Genomic DNA, 27,544 nt, shown 5'->3' with positions numbered 1-27,544 from the left:
TTGGCTGGGGGAAGAAGGGGCTTGTTAATTTGGCAGATTTATTGTCGGTATGGGTGGGGGTGAAAGGCAGGAAGTGGTGCAGTTTGTGGTCATGGGTTGAAATTTGGTGCCGCCCCTCATGGAGCCAAAGGGATTTGCAGTCTTTGCTCCCTCAGGATTCTCAGCCACCCCAGGGAGTCAAAATCACCACCAGCATAAATTAGAGCAGCCACAGGGGTGTTCTAATTTATCTCAGCCTCCCAAGAATATCCCAGAGACTCTGCAGTGGTATGTGCCAACTCCTCCCCCCATCCCCATCCTGGCAGACCTCCTGTAAGGGGCCCAGTGTAGGGCTGTGCTGGGGAAATTCAGAGCGGTGCCTGCTCAGAAGGAATTCTCCCCTAACCCTTCGTGTTACAATGCCAGAGTGAGGGATAGGGGCTGGGGCAAGGGATGGAATCTGCCCCACAATCGGTATGCGACACCCTCTGCAGCTGCTTCTCAGCAAGGATAGAACCCTAAACCTCCAGCACCAAGGCACAGGCCTCTCCTATTTGAGCTTAAAGAGTAACTGCAACAGCTAGTAGCAGTAGTAGGCTGTTATCTGGTGTATTGTCCAGCCATTAGAAGGGGACACCACACACTTATCCCGTGTGTTACATCGATTAGCTTTTGTTCAGTTTGATGCCCATGTCTCCATAGGGATAGGCACCTAATCAACCAGTGCCTTGATTCATTATTTACTTAGCCCTGAAAGCGCATGCGGTCCTGTGCAGTGGGCATGTTTGCCAAGCAAATAAGAACCTCCGCTCTGAAAAGTCTCCAACGCCAACAATAACGAGTCAATGCTACCTAATAACTGTGAGCCTAAAAAATAAATACTGAACCACAAGGCTTGCTGGAATGGAAAGGGGACAGTTGCGCATAGTGATGGCAAGTTACTTTTTGGCAGTCCTCTGGAATATCTGTCTCTTGAATTCCACAGCAGTACGTCAGAGAGTTTTTCTGGGTTGAATACAAGAGAGATTCGTCTGGCTAATTACAGCCCAAGTGTCTGTTGAAATAGTTTGCTGTGAAATATTGAGCAAGAGGTATTGCTAGTACATCTACTATAGCTTTAGTAAGCAGCTAAGTATCTGGTCATCAGTCCATGTAATTCGCGTTCTTGCCTGGATTTAGATTTGGATTCTGTCGACAGTTTTATCCAAGTATTTTCTATTTGACTGTTACAGTAAATGCAGATCATTCACATCACTCGTTTTAATCCCGATTTCTTAGCCGCATTCCAGTGAGAGTGATTTTTCATTTTGTCTGCTGGGGCCTAAGTTTCCCATTGCCATTTCAGTGGGATTCTTCACTTCCTGTCCTAAAGTGCTGTGTGATGCTAATCAGCTGACTCTTTCCATCCCAGGGGTGGCTGCCTTTCAGTGGTGGTTGTCATAATTCACTTTGTGCTTTGGGATCTTTTGAGCTCAAAGGCATAATAATTGTAATAATATAATACCTAGCTCTTGTATAGCACTTTTCATCAGTAGACCTCAGGATACTTTATAAAGGAGAGGAGTCATTATCATCTCCATTTTTCACAGTTGGGGAAACTGAGGCACAGGGAGCGACGTCACTTGCCCAAGGTCACCAAGCCAGTCCATGGCAGAGCTGGAAATAGAGCCCAGGTCTTCCGAGTCCCAGTCCAGTGCTTTACCCACTAGACCACACTGCCAGCCCCTGTAAAAGAGTTGTATGAACCCATTGCCCACTTGGTATTATTGTTTTGCTTCTGTAGAGGTGGCATTGAAAGGTCTAAAGTGCATTGACAGAGCCAATACACTCTTCTATTTCCTCTCGCAGCAGCAGCCAAAAGTCATTTAATACAAGACAAGGCCACTAGCTGTCATTATTTTGAAATCCATTCTGTGGGAGACTGGGCTCTCTCTGGCTCATTAATGGGGTCTGCTCCTTGTAGTTACACCAGTATATGCCACATCTCAGAAGAAACCCAGACAAAATTACCCCCTCCCTAATCCAAGAGACCACAGATGCTATCGCCTTCAGTGACGTTGCCAGTCATCTGCAGGTTACCAGGGGCCAGCTGAGAATGCAACCCCAGTGACTTCTTCATCAGCTGATTCCAAAAAGCCTTTGTCACTTCTGCTGGGTGAGGAACACCCACCGCCACGGTGCCCTTAGGCTAGTCTGTCTTGTTCAGTGGTTCTGTTTTCCCCATAGCAATAGTTCCTTCCAGCTACTCAGCGCTTGAACCTGCTGCTCCCAAAGGTTTAAGGGAGTGTCTCCTCTCCACCTTCTTGATCAAAGCAGTGAGGAGAGGGTCTGATGCAAGAAGTGATGGAGCTCTATATTGAAGATACCCTAGCTAGGGAGGTAGAGACTAACGCCAACATTTCCCAGTGTGGTCACTAATCTAGGGTGCTTTGGTTTTTGGATACTGAACTTGAGACACAGGGGACCAGATTTTCAGAAGTATCCACCACCCATTGCAACACTTCTGGCCGGGTTGGGTGAAGAGCTCTTTTGAAAACGCGTCCCCAAGTGCCGGATGTTCAGGCTGCTGAGGAGCACCTGCCCCACCCACTGACTTCTTCCATCTGCAGGTGCTCAGGACCTCTGCAAAATCAGACCTAAAAATAGAGGCACCCTTTTGCCTTTGACAATTTGGCCATGGGTGCCTCAAATCAAGCACCCGAAGGTTAGTGGAAACTTTTGAAAGTTTGGGCTGAAGCTGCTTTGTTGAAGTGAAATGTCTGAAACCGAAAGTCTCCAGAGTTAGGCTTTGACCCAATCATTGATGCAGCAGTCCTGGATCAACTCCCTAGTGTAGACGTGATTCCCACCAGTGCGACGTTGTTTACACTGGTGCAAGTTACCCTGGCTTGAAATTGGGGTATGCTGCACTGATGTTAGTCACTCGGCTCCCTGGGTAAGTCATATCTACGCTGAGGGTTGCCCTGGTTCAGCTAAAAACCCAGTGCAGAGCCTTAGAAACAATCAGGTAATGCATTTGGGCTGAAACTTGACCGCGTCAGTGATATTTTGCCCCAGCTAGGCAGGACTGATCACGACAGGGTGGAGGCATCGCAGTTTTAATGCAGCTCGTGACCATACAGTACAAAGTAGGATGAAATATTGTTTCGGAGAAATGGGAGGGAACAATAACCGTCCCATAAATTACAGCCTGTGGACATTTTAATGTGAACTCCTTCATCACATGTCTGATCTTGATTTCGTTGGAAGAAGCAGCCCGTGTTACACAGTGCACAAAGCCATAAAGATAATGAACACCGAATAGTCCAGGCACATAGCAGGAGCGGTAACTAACAATATCCTTGTGATTTCTTTGCAGCTATTTTTACCCCCAACCCACTTCCTCTCTGAGCAGGTTTATATTTAGTAGCTTATAGCAGCTAATGCTCTGGTAGGTGGCAATGAGAGGAAGAGAGATTCTGACTGCAATTTATGCAGCTCAGGATTTTCTCAGCACTCAGAAGTTGGTTTCTGTTAAGTCATTGGTTACTTGCATTCATTTTGGGAGTGAGTGGGGGAAGGGGCACACCTTTTCTCCATTCTCAGTTTCGCCATTTCAGATTTAATATCTTTTTATTCCCTGACTCTTCCTTGTTTCTCTACCTCTGGAATCCAGGCTCCTGCATAGTGCCCCCTTCTGGCAATGGCACAATATAGAATTGTAATAGTGAAGGGAAAAGAAAAGGGCTCTGAAGTGATGTCAACTATCATGCTTCAGGGTACAAGCCAACCTCTATCTGATGATGGTCAGGAAGAAATTTTCCCTTGTGGGCAGATTAACTGAAGGGTTTCTTGCACCTTCATCTGAGCTTGTGGGACTGAGTGTCTGGCACATTCATCTGAATATCTGATGCTGGACTAGATGGGCTAATGGTCTGATCCAGTGTAGTACTTCTGCTGTCCTTTTGTCATGGCAGGCCTGGTGACGGTTGATGCAACAGCCCATGTGGTTCTTCAGCCTCCAGGAGAAACAGGAGCTTATCCAGGGCCAGGCACCCTTTTCCATGAAAGGGGTCAGGTACCACAGACAACACGTGCTGAGTTCCTGCACCATTAGGTGTGGAAGGTTGGGCCCATTGCCTGACCACCCAGTCTAACAGTGGCTCTGCAACATTCTGCATTCTTTCATGGACCCATTTCACCTCCCAACAAACACCCCCATGGCTTGGTTCTCAAAAAACTTCTGTTCTGTGCATCACAAGGAGGGGCTCTGGAGACCTCTACTGCCCCTCAGGGCCCAGTCTGAGAACCACTGCCTTGCTCCATTCCCTGTCCGGGGTACTAAGCACCAAGATTGGGCAACAGCAGCAGGGTTGTGTTATTGCCTGCAGTGAGCTCATTCTGCCACAACCCGGGGTCACCCAACAAAATTCATAAGGCAGTAGGTTTAAAACAAACTAAAAGAAGTATTTCTTCACACCATGCATAGTCAACCTGTGGAACTCATTGATAGGGGATGTTATGAAGGCCAAAAATAATTGGGTTCAAAAGAGAATTAGCTACATTCATGGAGGCTAGATCCATCGATGGCCATTAGCTAAGATGGTCAGGGACACGACTCCGTGCTCTGTGTGTCCCTAAACCTCTGACTGCCAGCAGCTGGGACTGGACGGATCACTCAACAACTGCCCTGTTCTGTTCATTCCCTCTGAAGCATCTGACACTGGCTACTGTCAGAAGACAGGATACTGTTGACGGGGTACCATTGGTCTGGCTCAGTATGGCTGTTCTTATGTTCATTCTTAACCCAAAAGACTAGCTTGAGTGGCCAGATAATAGCATCATGACCAGCTGTTGTGTCCTGGTTCCTAAAAGAATGGCCCCCTGGCAGCTGGTGCTTCGGGGCTGGCTCTGCCATCATGTGAGCAAATCTGAGCTCTGAGGGCTGTAGGAAATCCTGTCTTGGAGGGAGGGCGGTCCTTGTGAACGTGGCACCAGGCAGCCCAAGGTCATCTGCTGTGCTTTCACCGTAATAATAAATTTGCTAGGCTGGGCTAAATAATCAGTCCCTAAAACCACTGCTTTATAGGGGCTCTCTGATTGCCCCTTGCTTGTGCATTGGACTCTGGCCTCCTTAGAGGCCTGTCTGCATGGTAAAGGGCCATACTTGTTTTTGCCAGCTGTCACTGTGGTGCTAGTCTTGAGCGTTGCCATAGATGCAGATTCCTTCCGTGCTTCACCAGATCAAACAAGTTCCTGGGCCTCGTGTCTGTGCGGCCCTTGACGTAATTCCCCGAGCCATACCACCTCTGCACCTCCCCCGGCCTCATTCCCTACTGCCGGCATCATCCAAGACCAGATTCCAGAGTAGCTCATTGCTGGCAGCGAAGCAGAATGAGCGTGGAGAGCTTTCCTCCCGATGCCACTGGGAAGAACAAATAAGCTTGACAAATATGCTGCTGAAGTCCCAGAACGGAGATTCCACTCAGAGCCTGGGATCTGCTCTCTTACATCCTTCCTGAGCAAGGGAGACTTTGTCTTGTGGTTAAGGCACTAGACTGGGATTCAGGAGATCAGTGGTCAGTTCCCTGTTCTGCCACAGACTGCCTGTGTGACCTTGGACAAATCACTTCATCTCTGTGTGCCATAGCGTCCCAGCTGTGAAATGGGGATAATAAGCCTCACCTTCTCCTGCCTTTTGTGTGCCTGGTCTATAGACTGTAAACTCTTCTACCCATGGGCTGCCTCTCACTATGGGTATGTCTACCCTGCAGTTACAGGGTGTCCATTGGAGCGTGAGTAGCTATACCCGAGCTAGCTTTAATCTAGCTAGCTCTGGCCCGGAGCAGTGGTGCAGTTGGCAGCATGCACTCTGCGCAGGCTGTACAAGCCCATCTGGAAGCTGAGTAATTACTCGTACTGTTTAGCCGGTGCTGAAACTCATTCTGCTGCAGTTTCTTGGCGCCAGTACCCAAGCTCACTCGAGTAAAGCTAGTTCAGGTATGTCTACTCGAGCTGTAATCACACCCTGTGATTGCAGTATCAGCCTACCCTATGTGTGTATAGAGCACGCAGTATAAGGGGACCTCTGGGCACTGTTGTAACACACATGAATAGCAGAACGGTGCTGTTCTAAGTGAGGCTAGGTTCTGGGCCCCATGCCAGGTCAGTGGTCAGAGGGTTTCAGGGATGATCTCTAATAATCAGAATTATTAACCAGGTAAAAAAAAAATAGGGCAGGAGTAGGATGGTTTAGAGGCTTGGTCAATGGACTATGGAGCTTTTCACTGCTGGGTTGCTATTGGGATCAGGCCCAGATCGGAGTTTGACTGTTATTTCCTTTCAGTGGGTCTCAGTCTGGTTCCTAGTGGATCGACTAGTGCACAACACACAGATCTGCTCTAGGAATGATTGTGGGGAAGTTCTCTGGCCTGTGTTCTACAGGAGGCCAGACTAGATCACAGTGTTCCCCTCTGGCCTTGGAATCTCGGACCACGAAACTACCCCCATCATTGGCAATCTGAGCGGAGAGGCCAAGGAGCAAAGATGCTCAGAAATCAGTCTCTGTTCCATGGGAAACTCCAAAGTTTCGACATTTGTGTTCATGCTGAAAAGTCGGAATTTTTTCACAGCCTGGCAATTCTGAAAAATGTCAATTCAGAAACGTTGAAACTTTTAGTTTCAATAATGCTGACATGTTTCATTTTGAGAATGTCAATACGTTATAACATAAAAGAAAATATAGATCTGTAATCTGAAATATAATATGATTATAATATAAAAGTTGGAATGAAACGGGTCGAAACAAAATACTTTTACTTTATAAATGAAACGTTTCAATTATAAACAAAAGGAGAAAGTCAAAATGATTTGCTCTGACAGCTTCCCAGCTAAAATTTCATCAAAATGGAAATGTTCTTTCGACTAAACTGCATTTTCCCATAAAAAACTGGTTCATCAAAAACAATTTCGAACAGTTTTGCCAACGAGAGGTTGAAGGAGGGTCAGAAATTGCTGAGCGTCCACTCTCGAAATCATACCCTTTTAAAATGTCTCCCGTTGGGTGCCCAAGGGGGTCTGTCTACACTGAAATCAGAGGGGCGACTGCGGCATGTCTGGACACACCCCAGCTAGTTTTCATCCAGCTAGCTCCAGTAACAACAGCAGTGAAGCTGCAGCAGCGTGGGCTGTCCGCTCAGGTCCATTCCCAGGGTCCTGGGTGGGGTTGCACAGCCCGTGCCACTTCCTGTATCGCCACGGCTTCACTGCTGTGGGTATCCCAGCTAGCTAGACCACAGCGAGCTGGGGTACGTCTACACATCACACGCGCTGAAGTCACATCTCTGACTGCAGCGTACACATACCCTAAGTCACTTCTGAAGCTCTCCAGGGTTGGGCTGAGGTAGACAGACTGGTGCTAGCGTGTTAACGATAGCAGTGTGGACGGTCTGGCTCAGGCCCTGAAGCCCGCCTGACCCCCTAGGCTTGAGAGCCTGATCCCCAGCTTGAACCAGAATATCCACACAGCTAGATCGAGCTCCGCTAGTACGGGTCTGTCTGCGGGCTGGGAGGCAGTGTAGACATATCGTAGACATACCATAGCGCACCGTAGTGTAGACATACCTTGTTAGACTTGGGGGAGTCTTGCACTATGCTTTTACCTGCTCTGCGAAATGAAGCGAGGACTGTCATTTTCAAGTGACATCTTTCAGGAGGATTTGAAGCAAAGTAATTGCAGTGTCTGGTGCTGCTAGTGTGTAATCTTCCTTAACACATCATTACCCATAATAATATGACAGTAATGATATCTGTTGTTCACATCGCGCTGTGGATGCCAAAGCACTTTACATGCTGTGTATTTGGCCCTAGCTACTGAGATGCAATCACCTCGGCAGCATCCAGCAGCAAAATGCGGCAGCTGTTTCACAGCATGCTATACAATCGTTTAGGACAGGAAGGGAAGAAGAAAACTGCAGTTAGTTCAAAGTGGGTGCAAGGGTGGAAGGAAGAATGTAATTGCCCATATTGGAATTGGGGTTAGAACCTCTTAGGGTCTACACTGGAGATGGAAAGTGTAATGTCCAGCTATGTAGACATACCCTCGTTAGCTCTGATCCAGCTAATGAAGAGTAGCTGCTCCAATGCGAGCTGCGGGAGGAGTTAGCCACCCAAGTATGTGCCTAGCATCTTGGACAGATACATACTCGGGGTAGCTAACCCCCATGCTGCTTATGCCCCCATGGCCACCTTTCTGTTTTTAGTGCACTAACTTGGTCAGAGCTAGCACGAGTATGTTTACATGAGCCAGAAGTTACCCTGCATCTCGAAGTGTCAGCATACCCTTAGTCTTTCAAAGAGTGCCAGGCCATCACATGGTCAGGAACCCTGCTTGCTGCCTCAGTTGAAAGACTGCTTCTCCTGCTGGGGTGTGGCTGAACATTACTTTGGAGAGAACACCTCCTATTCCAGCATGGATGCAGGGATGGATTTTCCCAAGAGTTCTCCCATCCGCTGTCTGTCGACTAGAGCCCCAGTCGATGCAGCCCAGCATGGGCACATGGCACAAAAGCTTGGTAGCTTCCCCCAGTGCTGCTTTAACAGCAGGAGTGAGTGTACAGAGCTGGAGTGAGATACATCGGATCCATTTAGGTCCATTGATGCACGTGACACGAATGGCACTGTCTAATGTGCTCAGGTTAGATCTTGCTTAGTTTGCGAGATGGAGCGAGATCTCAGCCTGATTCATCACTCAGGCCTTCAGAGGATAGTAAATATTGGTCACCACTCTGCCGGGGCTTATTAAATAGTGGGATTAAGAGGACGCCCCCTGCCTCCCCTGTTCCCAACCCCCCAAGCCACCCAGTTGTCTGCTGTGATCCCAAATGTGCTCGTGCTGTGGTCGGCCTTTTGTCTGTAGATGGAGAGGTTTGCTAGGCTGGGGGATGTGCGGAGAAGTGGGTTTGCAGGAAATCTGGGTGAGTGCAGCCTTAGCTAAGGCTAATTCCCGGGGTTCCCAGGCGCTGAATGTGAGAGATTGCATCAGCGTTGGGAGGCTGGGTCCGGGATCCGTGGGCACTGGTGCGACAGCGGCTGATGACCCTGCAGATGATCTGTTAAGGTTTCAGATGCAAGCGTTTCAGCCCAAGTGTGCTGGTTGCCACAGCGACACAATGCATTAGCTCCCTGGATGTGGTGTCTGATCCCATCAGTCTGGAATGTGATCACTGTTTGTTTGTGCTGATATCACAGGGGCGGCCAGGGAGGGAATGAGCTACCAGCAGACAGCAACACAGCAGACCCCTTCCCTCTTTGAAGATCCAGACGGGGTTGAGGTGTGGGGCAGAACCCCCTGAAGTAGCATTCAGTGAACTGGGAGCCAGCGGCTGATACACCCTTTCATATTCCTTCTTTGCTGCAGGATGAGTGACTTTAAAGGAATGCAGTGCTCCTGAATGGCAGTCCCCTGCCAGGTACAAGGGCCTGGTGGAGGGGCAGCTCATCTGAGCCCAAGGTATTCCTCCTTCCCCGTCATTGGGGGGGTTCCTTTCAGGCCCCCACATTCCCTCAGCACAGCCACCACCCTTCCAATCAACATCAGGGCCAGGAGACAAGGCCCAAGGCAATCAGAGACAAAGCACATGGAGGATCTGACTTCAGCCTCTTGTCCCACAGCCTACTAGGGCAGTGTGGGTGTGATATAGAGAGAGGTGCTAAGGTAGCAGGACCCTGATGTGGCTTTCCCTGCATCTCCCCCACATCCCGTGGACTGGCAGCTGGCAAGAAAGACACAGAGCTGAGGCAGTCAGTCCCAGAGCTGCTACAGTCCCGCCCCCTGCTAGGGCACATGGCCGTGAGGGTCAGAGTGAAATAGCCACTGGGCAACAGGGAGGGAGCCCGATCAATGGCTTTGCCTTCCAGTGCCTTGTGGCCAGCAGGGGGTAGCTGCCGAGTGCTGCTGAGCCATTGATTATTTCCCCCCTTCTTGTTAAACAACAGCCGCTACGTTTACTCCGCTGCTGTGCAAAAAAAGAAAAGAAAAAATAGCTTCTCTCGCAGTTGGAGGGTGGGCGGAGTGGGCACCGCCAGCTCTGGCTGGAGGCAGGAGGCAGGAGGCAGGCTGTTCCGGGTCAGTGGGATTCTGTCCGGTCATTATGGTGAAGGGTTCATTGATTGGGCAGCAGCCTTCCCCCTCCTGCCAGCACACCTCATCGCTCCATCGCTTTCATGGACCATGCTGCAGCTGGACCATAGTAAAGCAAAGTACCTGCTCAGGGCTGGAAGAGTAGAGGGGCTGCACAGGAGGACTGGCAGAGTGGGGTGGGGGTGGCAGTGCTGGATTAATAGGGAGCTGCAGGTTGCCACTGAAAGGCATCAGCTGATTTCTGTCTGGGGAGAACCCAGGACTGGAATAGTGGGGGGTGGGAGGTGCTATGGGTCAGGATTGAAGGGCATTAGCTGATCTCTGTGGGTGGGCAACCTGGGACTGGAATAGCTGGGGGCTGTCCAGGATTGAGGGGCTTTGGCAGAGCTGTTGGGGGGGAGTCCAGGACAGAAATGGCAGGGCGGGGGGCAGCAGGTCAGAAATAAGGGGCATTGGCAGAACTGTGCAGGGGTTTAGCTTTATGAGGTTTAGCTTAGGGCACAGCTGTTGTCCTGTCAGTTTCAGGAGCGTTACCCTTTTCCTAAAACTATCACCCCAGACAATTACTGTAACCAGAATGCATCCCATCTGTTTTCAAACACCAAGCGCAGAATGTGAGCGGCTCCTCAGCCAGGCCCTGTCTGCATGGCTGAGCTGGGGCCCTGTCTGCATGGCTGAGCTGGGGCCCTGTCTGCATGGCTGAGGGACGGAAGCTGCAGCACCCAGTGCTTGTCAGCACTGGGAATTAGGAATGTTGCATCCGTGCCCTGCACGTGTTCATTTAGCCAGCCAGAGAAACAATGAACTTCGCTCTTTGTCCCTTGGGGGTTTTCCTCATTTAAGGGTTTTATTCTTTAATCAGATCTCTGGCTAAGAGGATTTCCATGGCCATACAGGATTTGAATTAGCCAAGAGACTGTAAATGAACGGTGAGCTCTCAGCACCTCACTTCTTCTACTCGATCTCAGGGGTCTCCTCCCAGTCAGAACCTCTGTCCTGTCTCCCTTTGGGAGTTCGCTGGTGCCCCAGAAAGTCTCTTTGGCAAAGGCAGAGTATAGAAACTGGAGAGACACCGGCCTGGAAGCTTAGAGGATTTTCCTTTTCTTCTCTGTGGGAGTTAGATCTTCTTTCTCTTTATATGCTCAGTCTTTCTTTCCTTCCTTTTCTCCCCCACACCAGAGCCTCACCCTTTCCAGCCAGGACTGGGAGTCCAAGCATGTTGCAGGCCAGAGCGAGACTACGTATTTATTTCGATATTTCTGTATTTAGGTGTCTAGAACACAGTCCCTGGGCACACATGATAATGAACAATGAAAAGGCAATCATCGGGGGCCTGTTAGACCACAGTTAACTATTGAAAACACAAGGGGCCTGGTTCCCTGACTTACAGTAAGGCCCCATATGCTGCTCTCACAACAGAAAGGGGCCTTGAAGCAGGTGGAAGGCATACCCTGAGAATATCCTGTGTACTGGGGCCTCCCCGGCTGGTTTCACACTGGCCTCAGGGCTCTATGCTGGCCTCCTCCCAGCACAGAGGACACACAAGGGGCGTAGCTGGAGTGCCCTGCATCTATGGCAATTTGCTTCCCAGGGCCCACAGGGAAGCTGAACATATAAAAGAGCAACCCCAAGGCTGCTTTAATTGTACACACAGGGAGCTGGGGCAGGCTCCTGCCCAACCCCAGAATACATGGGGCAAAATTGTGTCCCTACTGAAGCTAATGGTAAAACTCCCATTGACATCAATGGGGACAGGCTTCTCCTCTTGAGTTTTGGGTTCAAATGCACCTCAGGCTGTGAATGAAAACGAACATGGTCCTATTCCAGAGCCTGTGCTTGTCTCAAAGGGATCATACTCCTGACAGTCCCTGCTTAGGAGCACGTCATGGCAGGAGGGTTTGCGAAGTCCTGAATGCGCTTGTTAGATGCAGGAAAGAGTCTGGAGCCTTTCATCGTTAGGTCACAGGTTCGAATTCAGTCGAGGTTGGCGTCAATCGAGAGTTGTTACAGTCTGACAACTGTTTGATGATGGGCTACAGTGGAGAGCATTGCTAGGTGTCAGGCTGTTCCCTAATGAAGGGGTGTTCGTAGTGCAAACGATACCTTCGCTGACTCGTTCACTTGCTAAGCGGGAAAGAGTGTGACTGAGGTCGGCACGCTGCTGCCACGCCAGGGGGCGAGGGGAGGAGAACGGGCTATCATCTAGCACCTATTGCCTGCTTTGTCCAATGCCCTCCCTGTACAGCTCCGCGGGAATAAACCTGGCAAACGTAGATCCACTGGGTCCGGGTCATGTCCCCCAGCTACTCCCAGACCCTTCAGATCCGGCCTGATTCTGTTCTGCAGCTGCTGACAGGTAGAACTGGCCTGTGGTGGTTATTCCCTGTGGAATTCTGCTGCTTCGTCTCACGTTATTAGACGGGTGCCACAATCCATCCTAATTACCCTGCTCAGTCACAAGTGGCTTCGCAGCACATCTTAGCCGAGCTGACAGTGCTGCGTGCAAGAGGGGGTCAGTATTTTAGGCATTTGCTCTTCACTGCCGTGAGGCAGCGCCAAGAAGGGAGGCAGAGGCAATCATTCCTTTGGCTTAGCATTGAGGATTCACGCTTAGGCCCCGATCCTGCAAGCTGAGCCGTCCGGACAGACCCCTGCAGCCAGGCCAAGTCCCACTGAAGTCAGTCGGGCTGTGCATGGGCACATGGGTTCGTCCGCGAGGATCTCGTGATAGGATCAGTGGTTTGGGTCTGACCCAAGGCCTGCTGAGTTCAAGAGAAAGGCTCCTAGTGATTTCAGTGAGCCCTGGATCAGGCCTCCTGTTGGTAAACTCATCAGGAGCACAGACTGTATCTCGGGCTTGATTTTCACCGAGTGCTCTCAAGTCCAGTCAGTCAGTGCTGCAGGTGCCCGACACCTCTGCAAATCAGGCCCTGTGCATCTGGCTGCAGCCCCGAGCGGCGGGTCCTGCGTGCAATCCAAGGCCTTCGGCCTACTCTCCTTGCTTTCCCCCTTCCTTCCAGGGCCCTGCCGTCTCGCCGCAGCACAGGATACAATGAACAAGATGAAAAACTTCAAGCGGCGGTTTTCCCTCTCCGTTCCCCGGACAGAGACCATCGAGGAGTCACTAGCCGAGTTCACAGAGCAGTTCAACCAGCTCAACAACAAGAAGAATGAAGGTGAGAGGCCGGCAGGTTCATTGTGCCAGCAGGGGAAACCAGTCCAGATTTGGCCAGGATTCCCTCCAGGCACAGATAGTTGGTGCAGGGTCAGGATTTCTCTCCACTTGACCTTTAACTGTCTCAAATGGGCCCAGAAAAGCAGCACAAATAGTGTGTGTGACCTTGGGCGAGTCCCTGGCCACTCTGTGCCTCAGTTTCCCCATCTGTGAAACAGGGGTAATACCTCCCCAACATTCATTCCTTTATGGGGAGCGCCGTGGGTAGAAAGTGCTGTTAAAGAACAAAGCATTATTATTTTTACATCTCAATACACATTAAAGACCAGAGCAAAAAGTGGGGGAGGAAGCAGCTCTTCTGCTTAAGGCCTGCGCTTTGTTAAAGCATGGGGCCCCCTTCTCCTTGCCCAGAAATAGTAGCAATTGGCTCAGGCTCTTTGGCAGGGCTCAGGCTTTGTTCACATGCACAGCAGTTCTCTCTCCTCACAGCAATTGTCTCAGGCTTTCTGCAAACTCAGCCACACACCGCTTCCTCATTTCACTCATTTACGCCTTTCTCTGCAACTACAACAGCTAGAAACGTCCTTTTAAAAAAAAAAAAATCAAGGCTGAGACCCTAAAGTAATCACCTGGCTCCTCCATCCAGCCGTCTGTTCTCTAACCTAAGTGTAGAAGAGACCCAGCAGCCCGTTCTAGAGATGGCTTTCTTTCCTCCTTGGCCCAGCTCCCTGCCCCTTGGCAGTGCCCGCCGCTGCGAACAGATTACATCCCTTCGCTTGCATCAAGCTGCCGGCACCTGCACCCCCCCTTAGCAAGCAGCCACACTCGATGCTCATTAGAAGCCATGGTGCCTGTTTGCTCCCCCCACACTGGCAAGCTGACGGGGCTATAATTAGGAACAAACCCTTAATTACAGGCATGAAAGCTACCGGAATGAAACGGTGCGAGGCTAACAAAGTGCTGGGTACTGACAGCAGCAGCTGGCTGCACCTTCCTCAGGGGACATCAGCCCTGGGCTCTCTGGCCCTTGGCTCGTTATCGGTGTGCACCAAACCCAGGCTCTGCCATATAACAAGGCCGCTACTTTATGAGTTCTCAGGCCTGCTTGTGCCTGGCCCCCTCCCCTTCACTTTTCAAACCAAGGTCTGCAGCAGCCCACTTGTTCTGCCCACCCCTGCTGGTCAGCACCTCTCCCCATGTGACCTGGATGGAATAGGAGCGAGGGCAGAGCTGAGTACGCAGTTGTCTCCCTTTCATGGGCCTTGAGTCTGTCACCTTCTTGACAGGTTTCAGAGTAGCAGCCGTGTTAGTCTGTATCCGCAAAAAGAAAAGGAGGACTTGTGGCACCTTAGAGACTAACCAATTTATTTGAGCATAAGCTTTCGTGAGCTACAGCTCACTTAATCGGACGCATTCAGTGGAAAATACAGTGGGGAGATTTATATACATAGAGAACATAAAACAATGGGTAGCTCACCTTACCTGATCACTCTTGTTACAGTGTGTATGGTAACACCCATTGTTTCATGTTCTCTGTGTATATAAAATCTCCCCACTGTATTTTCCACTGTAAAATGGAAACATTTTACACTGTAAAATGGACACATTTTTCACTGTAGCTCACAAAAGCTTATGCTCAAATAAATTTGTTAGTCTCTAAGGTGCCACAAGTACTGCTTTTCTTTTTATAATATTAAACAGTTAGCTCCCACTGCACAAGTACTCCTTTTCACCTTCTTGAGGATCCCTGGCAGGAGAACCTAGTACAAGTCCAGGGATATGTCTGTGTCCCCTATGTGGCAGGAGAACGTAGTACCAGGCCCAGGGATGTGTTTCTGCCCCCCTAGGAAACAGAAGCCCCCAGTAGCAGGCCCTGTCTGTATTTCCTTCCCCCTGTTAGAGGCAGAAGAGCCTGGCACCAGGCTACAGTTTGCTTCCCATGGTATGTAGTAAATTCCTCACCCTGCAGCCTGTGCCCTTCCCATGCAGTACAGCCCAGATATGGTGCCCATCTCCACTGTCCCCAGTTCTGCGTCATTCCGTCGGCTTCATTCCCTCACTCCCATACAGCCTGCTCCTTCTGGCCCGAGATCTCTTGATTAAGTTTCTCACAGATTGTAAACAAGCCTGTGAAGTCACCTCTGTGCTGCCCTTAATCTCCTTCCCCTGAAAGCTGCGGATGTTATTTATTAAGCGGCCTGACAGCTGTATTTGTCTGAAGTGTCTCTTCAACCCTGCACGGATGGCATTTAATAAACCCCTTGCTGCTCAGAGCTCCCTGCCCACAGCATTGTGCCATCCAGCATTGGCAGGGGCGGGCTCAGCAGGGGAATGCTGCATACAGATGTACCAGGCTGTCTAGCACTGTATGGGCTTGATCCACAGCTCACTGATGGCAAAGGACACCCTTCTACACATTTCAATGGTCTTTGGATCAGGGAGGAGGCCATGGTTACTGCAGGTTGGGGTTCATCAGGAAAGGGGTTGGTTTGCTTTCTTCTGGAAGGGAATCGAGCCAGGTTTGCTCCCCAAGTTCATCTCTCTAAGGGGAGACTGGGAAGCTTGTGGGCGCTAATACAGCTGGCTGCATGCAGCTGCACCATTGGCAAATGCCTCAGTCTGGCCCTGTTTTACAAACCTGGATGCACTAAGCCTTCTGTGAGGTCGTTCTCATTATCCTGATTCTACAGATGGAGAAATTGCTGCACAGAATGGAGCAGGGACTTGCCTATGGTCATGCAGCGAGTCAGTGGCAGAGCTGGGACCAGAACCCCAAAATCATGATGTTGGGTCTTGTGTCAGTCACTCCTCCAAGCTTCCCCCTGTGTGGCCCAGGCCCAACCATTACCGGGTGTGTCCTTTTGATACTGTCCCGTATGGTGCAGTTTAAATATTCCTGCTGCCCGCATTTCTGAACGAGCCTCCTGGGCTCTCTCTGCCCGTTCTGCGTGGCAGGCCTGAAAACAGGGTGCGTTGGTGTCTCCTCAGGTGAACGTGTGCTCAAGGACAACACGTGCAGGGAATCAAATTTCATGCACTGTGGAGAAAGCTAATCATTGCAGGGATCAGGAAATCATTTTCCTTTCATCGCGCTGCAGAGCTGGCCGTGGGGATTATTTAATTATTTTTCCCAGCCTCGGCCGCTGCTGACAGCAGGTTATTGGAACTGATAGACACAGAGGTAGAATGGCAAATCCTGTGGGGGGCGGGGGACCCCCCCAATAACCTGTCACTTAACCAATGAATGCTGCAGCCTAAAGGGGGGGTGTTACCATCTCAGCGCTGGTGTTTTCCTTTATTATGAGCCATATCACTTGTCAATTGACCCAAGCTCTGAGACTCAGTGCCGCAGGGCTTGTATTGCAGTGTAGACATACCCAGAGAGTTTAAAGCCAGAGGGGACCACAAGATCAACTGCTCTGACCTCCTTTATAGCAGGCCACCACCACCACCAGGCACCTGCCCACTCACTCAACAACCAAAGAGAGACCCATGTATGGCAGCCTGCAGGGGACTAGGGCTTACAGCTGGATAGCGCTTGTGTAGACAGGCTGCTAACAGCTTTGCCTCCCTATTGCCTGGACTGGCCCTGAGCGATGTTAGGCGACGTGGGCCTGATTTTCAAAAGCACTCAGCGCATTGGGTGTGAGTTAGATGCTGAGCTCTTGTGAAAATCCAGCCATGAGCATCTTAAGGAAAGCAACGGGCGTGCTGAGTGCTTGGGAATCTGGCTCTGATTTAGGGGCCTAAATGAGAGCCCAGTTGTTTGGAAAATCCAGCCCCAGCTGTGGGTGCTAAGTCCTGGGAAGTCTGGCCCTGAGCTCTTTGGGAAACCTGGCCCTATAGCCATTAAAAACACCCATGCTCTGGCTGTGTGAGCGCTTCTAACATTGCTGCCCTGCCTAGAGCAGCTGTGGGAAAGGCCGAAGAGAACAAAAACAAGGGTGTGAAAAGCAACATAGGGCCCTTAAAGGTCACTTGGTGTGACCCGCAAGCTGCCCTGAAGGGCTGGCATGGGGGATTCTTTGCCTGGTGTACAGCCGGTGTAGCCAGCTTTACGCCAACTCCTCCTGGCACTGGAGGTGTATCAGGCCCATCTGGGGGCTGGAGGGGCTGTGACAGAAGCCAGAGTGCAGTGCACGCCGTCCATCCCCATCCAGCAGAGTGGTCCCTAGCAGACCATCCCAGCTAATGTAAACTGGAGCAGGCCTCACTTGGTCCAGTTTGGCCCCCAGCCCCCGCCCCAGGAGCAGAGGAGACAGAGAGTGGCTTAGAGGCACATTGCTTCCCAATGTGAGCTATAGCTGAGGCTTGAACCCCTGATATTTAATGAAATGCCGGGGCAGAAAGATGCCAAGGGGCTCTTTCTCAGTACAGTCAGTAGCCCAGACAGAGCTGGGCTACCCTTAGTCTTGGGGCAGAAGGGTCCTCCTTGCCTGGGGTGAAATTCTCCCAGGACCATGCCCTGTGTGATGGGAAATGAAATCCCAGTGTCTCTCTCCCTCGCTCAGGCTGCGCACGGAGGCTGATGAGGCAAGAACTAAAAGCAAACAGCTCCCTGGCTAGGTACAGTGGTTCCCGGGGAATTTCACAGTCTGGAGGGGAGGGGGCAGTTGGGTATATACGCATGATGAGATAGTGAGTCCTCTGTGCCCTGCAGAAGCTGCACCTGAAACGTCTCTGTCCTGATGCTGGTGCTGCTTCACTCCCATATCGGGGGCTTTGACATTCCAGGCACCCCCAGTCATGGAACTCAGAGGTGGAAGAGACCCATCGGGTTATGCACTCCACACCCCACAGTGTTCATAGGAACACAGCAACTCCTAGAGTCCATCCCGCCCAGCCTCTTGTCTCTGACAGTTGCCAGCACCAGCTGCCGTAGAGGAAGGTGCGAGAACCCTGTAGTTATGGGATAACCTGCCCCCATTGTGTTCCTTGTGCATTGTCCAGTCTAGATTCAGTGTCCCAAGCAATGGGCTTGCCCGGTCTAGGAGATCTCACCCTCTGGAAGCTGTTCCTGCTATTCAACTTAAGCTTCCCTTTTTTCCTCAGAGTCCTCCCTGTTATTGTTGACCTTGTTTTCAGAGGTGCTGTGCCCCTGCATCTCCCATTGGCTTTTATCGGATTTGGGGGTGCTCAGCATGTCTAAAAATCCGGCTGCTTTAAACCCCTTTGTAACACATTAAATAATTCCCTTCTGTGTGGCCCTTGCACACTTCAGCTGCTTGTAGACTCCTATCCTCCTTAAGCCACCATGCAGCCAAGCTGATACCTTTGTGGCTCAGATGAGGATTCAGAGAGGAGACACCCCCCTTCTCTCTGTCTCGGTGCCAGCTTGTATCTGACCCTCAGGAGCCCTCAGCTGCAAAGGCCCCATGTCTGCAGCAAATCCTGTTTCCTCAGCGGCTTAGGAGCATGCAGTTGCAAAATATTTATCTGTTGTTAAAAAAGCAAGGGAGGGAAAATGGGGGTGAGGGGCTGGAAGGAGTTTAGGAAACAGTTCGTGCATCCATGTGCTGCATGATGTAGCCCACTGGCTGGAGCAGAGTGGCGGCCAGGAACTCCTTGCTTCCAATCCTAGCTTTGACTCTTGACTTCTTGTGTGCCCTTGGGCATGCCCCTTTACCTCTCTGTGCCCCAGTTTCCCTCTCTATCCAATGTGCGTGATACACAGTGGGGTTGTGAGGCTGAGTTAACATTTGTAAAATGCTAAGTGCTATACACAGGGCTGTGGCTAGGCGGCTCTCTCCCTCTCCAGCTACTTACCCCTGGAAGTTAATCGCAGTGGGATTTTGACATGTTTCAGCGTAGCAGCCGTGTTAGTCTGTATCCGCAAAAAGAACAGGAGGACTTGTGGCACCTTAGAGACTAACAAATTATTAATAAAATTTGTTAGTCTCTAAGGTGCCACAAGTACTCCTGTTCTTTTAGTGGGATTTTGTTTGCACTGGGAGCCTGATTCCCCATTGTCCTACACCTGGTGCAGTGAGGTACAACAGTGCAAAGTGAGTGTACCGGGCTACCAGGCTTTACCCCACATTGCATTGTAAATGGAAACACAAGATATAAAGCAGGACGGAATCAGGCCCAGGTTTTTACTGTGCACAAATCATGCCGCACTGGTGTAAGTCAGAATCATGGTTAGCACAGCGCAGCTACCCGCGTGGCTGAAAGCCTTGTCATTCTGGTTGCAAATCCAGAGTCACTCCTGATTTGCAGTGGCATTAATCAGAGGCAAACCTGGCCTTTGCTTTGCCTTGCCTCCCAAGAAACAATGTATCGAGGGTGGAAAGAGGCTGAATGATCCAAGATCTGAGTGGGGCTCAGCCTTGCAAGCTTAATGGAGATTTAAGAGGAGAGTTCACACTTAGCGAGGTAATTAAAAGTTGTAACTCAAGCAAGCAGTGGAGGGTTTTGGCCCCTTTCCCCGGGAGATCAAAGCTTGTTTTGGCAGAGGCAATGTTTAAATGTATTTATAAAAAGAGAGAGAGAGACTCGTCTAAGGCAGCTGCAGTGTCTGCCATCTCGCTTTAATTTGCTTTGATATCCTAGGTAGCCTCATTATTCTCCGGATGTCGGAGCCTGCTGTAATCCACATGAAAAGCAGAGCGGAATCAAACCGGCCCTGGCTTTCACTCACCCAGAGCCTGACATCATCTTCAACCAACACCCAGGCAGGGCGGTGAGCCCGCAAATGTCCCTGTTGGAGCGTCCCCTTTCCCTATGGCTGCAGTTCACTTCCACGCTGCACAGGCACCTTGGGGTGGAGGGAGTGGCTGCGTGCATGTGACCCACTTTGTCTAGCCCAGGGGCATTTGGAGAGGGCCAGATTCCAGCCTTCATTGCAGGGTCTGCGGGCTGAGATTCAGATCCAGGTCGTCACACTTGGCTCAATCCGTGGCAGATCCCACGCTAATTTCAGTGGGCGGTTTGCGCAGAGAGCAAGGGGCGAATGCAGCCTTGATGAAGTAACCGCATTTTAAAGGATGCTGTCCTTTGCCGTCACGTGCAGCCCCTCCCCAGGACAAAATCTGCTCCCTTTTAGCCCAATGCTCCTGCAGTCGGCTCTCTTCCTTCCCCATCCTCTTTTCTCTCTTTCTCTCCCTCTTCCCCTGTCTCTGTGAGTCTTCTCTGCTCTTCCTTTTCCGTGTCCTTCCTTCCGTGCTGCAATTCACACCTTCCCATGGCTTTCCCACCCTCCCACCTTCTTTCTCATTCCTTCTGCTTGAATGACCAGCCGGGAAGTAGTTCCTGTTGACATTGTAGTGAGCTTTAGAGTTGTCACTCCAGTGAAATCAGTGGGGAACTGGGCAGCTCACACACCAGAGAGCTGTTGTATCAGGTATCTGCAGACTCAGGCAGATTTCAGTGTGTCACTTTACACTCGCTTCTCATTTGGAAGGTTTTCTTCTCAACCATGGGGGATAGAAACTTACCTGGATCCTGGAGAACCTGAGTACGTCACACAGGCCACATAGATACATTGCGCAGGTTAGGTCCGACCTGCAAGCCATATGTTCAACACCCCTGCCTCAGTGACTGCCCCGGGGACTCTAAATGTATGTCTGCACTGCTGTAAAGCACCCAGGGCTAGCCTATGTCAGCTGGCTCAGGCTTGTGGGGCTCCGGTTGCAGAGCTATAAAACTGCAATGTAGATGGTCGGGCTAGAGCCCGAGCTCTGGGCTTAAACCCAAGCCCAGATGTCTACACTGCAATTTTATATCCCCGCAATGAGCCTGCATCAGCTAACACAGGCCAGCCACGGGTGTTTTACTGCAGTATAGACGTACCCTGACAAATGCGATCTGCCGCTTGCTGACCGAAACAGGAGTTCTCTTTTAACTGAAACAGTAGGGCCCAGGTGTTCAGAGCCCAGGCCCAAGCCTGGCTGATGACCTGTGGTGTCTCTGTGGCCAGGTGCCCACTGCCCAGGCATGCATTCGTGCGGATCCTACAACAGAGCTGGATTAAGGCAGCCTCCTGGCCCTACAGTCTGAATGCAACAATGGTCCGGCTGCTTCCTTCTGGGACAGTCCCCTTCACTTGCAAGGACTCGGGCGTGAGATGGAAACCAAGTCCCTCTGAATGGACTTGGGAGGAAGGGTCTCTTGGTACCTTCATCCCCCTGAGTAGACTTATGCAAATCAGCACCACTTCAGGTGCTTCCACACCTCATGGTGGGTTCTGATTAGGAATCCTAACAGACAGAGGCCAGACAAGAGCCGAGAATCCCTTGAACCCTTGGCACCCTTATTACACCAGTGACAGTGGCAGGGAACCACATTTGCCCAAAACCATCCTCTCTTCGGGTCGTTCATCTGCTGCATCTCATCCGGGAGATGGGCTAGTGAAGCCAGCCTTGGCTGTGCCCTGCTCTGATTAGTGCCCTCCGAATGTAGCTCTCTTGCTGATACCCAGCGGTGAGCTGTCCAAGTAGATTGAAGTCAATGCAGTGAAAGCCGCGTTAGAAATAGCAGAGGGCTGTTTCTGTGCAGCTCTCGGCTAACGGTGCCTCAGCAGGAGGATGGCCGAGGGACGTGCCCTGGGCAGCTGAGCCGAGTGTATTTTGGTCAGGAACTCTCCTGCTGACATTTAGCCTTCTCTTGCTGAGTTATTATGTATGGGTGGGCACTGTTACTTCGAGTGTTACATCCCCGGTGGATTCAGCAGTTAATAGGTTTAATACAGAGGGTCCTGAACTAGAACCCAGATCTGAACTCCCCCCTGTTCCTTCCAACTTTGGCTATGGTCAGAATCAAAACCTGAATCTGAAGCTTAACTTCTCCTAACGTCAGGTCATTTGGATTTGGGGTGCTAGTTTGGCCCATTCTAGTACTAGGAGCAAGCCACACATTCAGATCGGGGGAGGGGGTTTAGGTAGAGCCCCATTGGGTTTGGGCCCAGCTCTGTTTCTGTGGACTACAGATTGCTAGATGTTAAGGCCAGAAGGGACTGTTCTGATTATCTAGCCTGACCTCCTACATAACACAGGCCAGAGAATTTCACCTGGTAATTCCTGCGTCTGGACCAGTAACTTGTGGTTGACGTGGGGCATCTCTTTAAACAAGGCATTCAATCTCGATGTAAACTGCAAGCGATGGACAATTTACCATATCCCTTGGTACAGAGAACTCCTTGGCAGGTGAAGCTTCCCTGTCATGCAGCACAACAGAGAGAGAGAAAGCCCACAGTCTCCTTACGCTGCAGTAGCATAGTGGTTGTGGACCTGTTCCATCTGCATTACAAAATGCTTGCCAGGCAAATGCTTTCCAATGACTTCCGTTGACAAGACACTCTCAGCCTGGAGCAGCTAGCTGCCTTCAGCCTGTGGAGACACAGGGAGCGGTTTGGTGGAACCCGGGCCCCTGCAGAAACATTTGTGATTCAGTACCACTTGGCACCATGCTAGAGGGCCGCTGTGGTGACATGCAGCCCCCCAGCAGCAGTGGCAGCAGCAAGAAGATATTAAGGGGAGTTAGGGCATCTTTGCATGCCAGGACACTTTCCGGACACTCCTAGTTCCCCGGGCTCACAGGGGAGGGATCTTGTGGCTGATACACCATGGCAGGTCATGAGATGTCTCCCTGACTCATGCTGCAAACAACCAGTGGAGCTCCCAGGGAAGGGAGCAGCTTGCCAGTGCCTGCTCTTGATGTATAGCATTTTCCTAATGCTGTGGTGCTCTGTGCTCTTAATGGCCATGCCCCTTCATCCCACCCCCCGCAGCACTGACCCTGGTGTTTGTCGCGTCAACAGTTTATCCTGTGCAGAGGGTAAATTGCAGTGTAATAATAATCAGTATTAATGGTGAGCCCAGGCTGAAACCTCAGATCTCAACGTGAGGGTGTTTGGAATTTGAACCCTGGTGTGAAATTCACTAATGGCTCTTAAGGATAACTGTCAGAGGGCAGTAGATCCCTGCATAGAAACGCAGAGCTCTTCTGCTGATTCACACGAGCAGCCAGACCAGGTGGGTCCTACTAGCTTCAACCAAGGAATACAAAAACCTTGGAGTGTCTCTCTCATAAAGCAGAGAGAAGTAGGGAAGGGACAGAGGCCCTGCAGGGCGAAAAACAAAGGAAGGGCTAACCTCAGGAGGAAGCTTGGGCTGAGGGATGTGCTTTGTTCTTAAGAATAAGGGAAAACCCCAAGAAAGCAGGGTGAGCTTGGGACACGGTCTTTTCTTTTTTTTTTCTTTTTTTTTTATAACTGTTGTTGAAACCAACCCTTGAGCCTATTCCAGAGTGATGTAACTAAGCCCCATCCACAAAGGCTTTAGCAGTGGCCAAGGCAGTGTGTCTGGGCCCCGGAAAATGTTGTTAAGGAGGTTGATGGATGGATCTGTTTCGTTGGTTTTATGCTGCCACCCGTACCTGTAGTATCTGGGCGCCTGCCAGGTAAAATCAGTAGCAGTAGTGAAGTCTCTGGTGGCAGCAGTCACCTGTCACCCCTCTCTGAGCTCTGCTGCCAAAGAACAGTTGGCGTCCTTGTTCCTGCCATGTCATGTAGACAGGTTAGCAGTATCTTGTGCTCCACTGTGTCAGAGGCTGCAGAGAGGTCCAGCGTTGCGAGCATTGGTATCTCACCTCCATGGTCCATGACCACAAGAAGGTTGTCTTCTAGTGCCACCAGAACTGTCTCGGCTGTGCCCTGGCTTCTGATGGGGAGACATCTACGTTCATGGCTGACGTTGCATGCTGCTGGAGTTCGATGATTACTACTTGCTCAGTTATTTTGCCTAGGAATGGGAGGTGGGTGACGGGAGGGTAGTTCGAGAGATCTTCAGGGTTGTGTGATGGCTTCTGGAGGATTGGGCCAACTATGGCATTTTTCAAGGGGTTTGGGAGGTGTGTCTCTCTGAAGGAGACTCTGACTGTTTCCATTAGTAGTGGGCACAGTTGTTCTTCACTAGCTTTTTCCAGTGAAGGGGGGCATGGGTCCATGTCACAGGCTGTGGGCTGTAATATTTTCCTGGGCTGAAAGAAATGGATCCTTAAACAGCTAGAGAGCTTGGGCTGGGCTGCTGGAGGAGTTCAAGAACCGGGTCAGAAAGGAAGCTGTGTCTGTGAAGAGGGCATTTACGCTTGAACAGCAGGTCCCCCATTTCTGGCCTCTTTGTTCTTCTTGATCTGTTAAAATGCCAAGCTCACTTGCAGCTCCTTCTTGCTAAAGGTGACAATCCCTGTGGCTGGCTTGTGCACCCATTACTCACGCTGGTGGGAAGTTACTATTGTTAATTGTATGACAGTAGAACCTAGGGACTCGAACTGAGGTCAGGGACCCATTGTGTTAGGGGCTGTACATGCACGTAGTGAGAGACAGCCCCTGCCCCAAAGACAGTACACTCCAAGTAAACAAAGCGTAGGGGGGATGCAGAGGCCCAGAGAGGGAATTGGTCACACAGCAGGTCAAGGACAGAGCAGGGAATAGAACCCTGGTATCTCTCTGTCCGACTCTCCTATCAACTCTGTCACCTAATGTGCAGACCTTTCTTCCCCTCTCTTCTCCCTCTCTCTGTTTCCTCAGCGAGCTGAGTTCTGTATCAATGACTGGCTTGTGTGAAAGGCTGTCTGTGCCAAAGGCAGTCGCCTTGTGTTGTATCCATGCCCTCACTGTGGAAGGGCCTGAAGACATTGTCATGTGTCTGCTGAAAGTCTTTTGTAAGGGAGTCAAATTTCTTCCACTAATCCTCGCAGGACGTTTTTGACTCCTCTTTAAATAGCCAAACTTCATTCAGAAACATCTAATTAGCAGAGGCCTTGTTTTGAATGGCTCTCTTGGAAATAATGCCCCTGCGAATTTGGAGAATCCATCTCACAGGGATTCTGGTGACCTGTGTTGAACTCATTAAACGTTTTACTGAGCCAGGGTCTGGGTCCCTGCGCTCCAGAGCTTCCTAGCAACCAGACATTAATTGCAGACCAAGGAGGAATTAAGTGCAAGCCTAAAACTGGAGTCCTGAGGGAGCTTTGTGGCTTATTTTGTTCTGATTTCCTGCTTCTTTCATGGCGCCTGGGACTTGATGATGCTTCAGACTTGTAATCCTAAGAGAAGGGTTATTATTTGGAATCTCTTCAGCCTTCAAGAGGGCTGCTGTGTTTTAGGACCATTTCCCAGGACTACGTAATCTGCTGAGACGTAACGGGCTGGGGCTGGGGAACTCGTACCTTCCTCGGGAGTCTGCTGGTTTTATTGTGCAGTAAAGGACACTCTGTCTGCCCCCCTTTAATCCCATAGGTCCTTTGCTCAGAATCGTTCAGGTCCCTGGGAGTGAATAATGATGACAGTACTGCTTGTGACATGAGCCGAAGCTGCTCAGCGCCAGAGAGAGAGAGCCTTGCTCGTGGTGAGGAGTAGGCCTCGTTGAAGCAGGTGGTGCTCCATGTAGGGTAGGGTGCTAAGTAGTGTTTCCTCCCGCATAAAGCACTGGACTGGGACTCAGGAGACCACAGTTCTATTTCTAGCTCTGCCAGTGGCCTGCTGCAGGACCTCGGGCAAGTCACTTCGTCTCCCAGGGCTTCAGTTCTCCTCATCTGTACAATGGGAGTAAAGCACTAGCAATTAGTACTGAAAGGCTATCACAGCCTGCCCCTGAGACTGCAAGCTCTGTGGGGCAGGGAACAGTCTTTTCAATCCATGTGTATACAGTGCCTAGCACAGTGGAGCCCTGCTCCCTGACTGGGGCCCCTAGGCACCACCTCAGTTGTAACAGCAGAGGTGCTATAGTTAGTAGAAATCCTTAGCACTTCTATTCACTTTGCAAACACACATTAGCTCCTGCAAGCTCCCCCGGGGATGTAGCAGTGTTGGCCCAGTGTTTTGGAAGGGAAACCTGAGCTGCAAAAAGGTGAAGGGACTTGCCCAAGGCCACAGAGGGGGTTGGTGTTAGGGCACGGATCAGTGTCCAGGAGTCACCTCGCTCCCCATCCTGTACTCAGACTCATCAGTGGAATGTGATTGTCCCTTGTATTGATTAATAGTGGCCTTTTGGTGCCATCCAGTCTATCCACTCTGTCTCTGCTTCCTCTCTCATCAGACCTGGCACAAGGGCACCTGCAGCTGGGCCACCTGGGCAGAGGTTTCCGGGCACAGCCAACCTCCATTTCCCCCTCGGAGGTGGAAGGCCAGTCCCCGAAAGCTGTGCGCTACCGAAGGAGCAACCAGCGCCGCTTCTCCATGGAGGCAAGTCCTGGGTGGGGCTGCACCTGTGGTGGGGGGAGGAGGAGGTGCATGGAGAGGAGCTCCGTGGTTCTCATAGGTGGGAGGCAGTTGTCTAGGACGTGGGGTGGGGGGCATGGGGAGTATGTAGGCTGAGGTGAGTGGCTGTCAGGCACTGCTCCCTGAATGTCTGCTTAAGATTCTCAGCTGTGTCAGGTGCTTTAGACACTAACTCTGTGCTGGCCCTGTCTGCAGGATGTCAGCAAGCGGCTCTCCCTGCCTGTGGACATCCGTCTGCCTCCGGAGTTCCTGCACAAGCTGCAGATGGACAATCCAGAGTTCCCCAAGACCTTCAGCAGGATGTCTCGACGGGCTTCCCTCGTGAGTCCCTCAGCTCAGGGGGTCTGGGTCTGGGGGGAATTGTGTCAGGCCCACCACACTGTGCACGTATCCCACTGCTCGCTGCTATGTGTTTAAATCCTCATGCACTCGTGTGCAAATTCCCATGTGAATGCCCATCCACCCACGTTCCCACATGTGCACATCTCCACGTGTACACACTGATGCAAGTAAATCGCTATTGCACACAACCACAAGCGTAAACCATCACACACTCATGCCTACACTTGCGTCAATCCTCACCATGCACATGCTCGCACCTATGTGTGCAAATCCCATGTCCATGTGCAGTGCAAATCCCCTGCGCCACATGTGCCCACACCCAGCTGTGTAACTCCCCACGCCTGCCCCTCACATTCGTACACTCCCACGTGCCCACACTAAGGTTTGATTCTTTGAAAGGATGGGGACTGAAAGCCACTTGGCATTTAAGAAGCACCTGCTGGCGGCCGCCGCTTCTCGTTAAAATGCGAACGCTGGAAAATAATGAATTAGTCTTCGTACTAATTTCAGAGTTTCACTTTCTGTATAGCACAGCATTAGCATGCATGATGACTACAACACGGCGCCTTATTTACGAATATGCCAGCATGCTTCCTAGGCACCAGGAACACTCAGTGTTGCCCAGTCACTGGTCCAAGGCCTTGGCAAGCCTTGGACAGATATCTAGCCCCAAGTGGGAAGAATGGTGTAAGCTGGTGTACTGACAGCA

At 50.9% G+C, this 27,544-nt stretch overlaps 1 protein-coding gene across 2 annotated transcripts in view; it reads left to right on the top strand.

Annotated features, from left to right (window-relative positions):
• The window catches only part of CDK18 (cyclin dependent kinase 18), a 68,190-nt gene that overhangs the window by 24,799 nt on the left and 15,847 nt on the right, over positions 1–27,544 (top strand). The window contains exons 2-5 of one of the 2 annotated variants that reach the window (XM_073319787.2): positions 9,377–9,469; positions 13,120–13,275; positions 26,312–26,457; positions 26,689–26,814. In XM_073319787.2, coding sequence (XP_073175888.2) covers positions 13,152–13,275; positions 26,312–26,457; positions 26,689–26,814 — 396 coding nt within the window. In that variant the 5' untranslated portion in view covers positions 9,377–9,469; positions 13,120–13,151. The remainder of the gene's footprint in view (positions 1–9,376; positions 9,470–13,119; positions 13,276–26,311; positions 26,458–26,688; positions 26,815–27,544) is intronic. The other variant, XM_073319786.2, reaches the window with a different exon arrangement.

Source organism: Lepidochelys kempii, chromosome 21 (assembly GCF_965140285.1).
Source record: "Lepidochelys kempii isolate rLepKem1 chromosome 21, rLepKem1.hap1, whole genome shotgun sequence".
In the NCBI taxonomy this organism is placed as follows: Eukaryota; Metazoa; Chordata; order Testudines; family Cheloniidae; genus Lepidochelys; species Lepidochelys kempii.
This window is presented reverse-complemented; position numbering and strand designations above follow the sequence as displayed.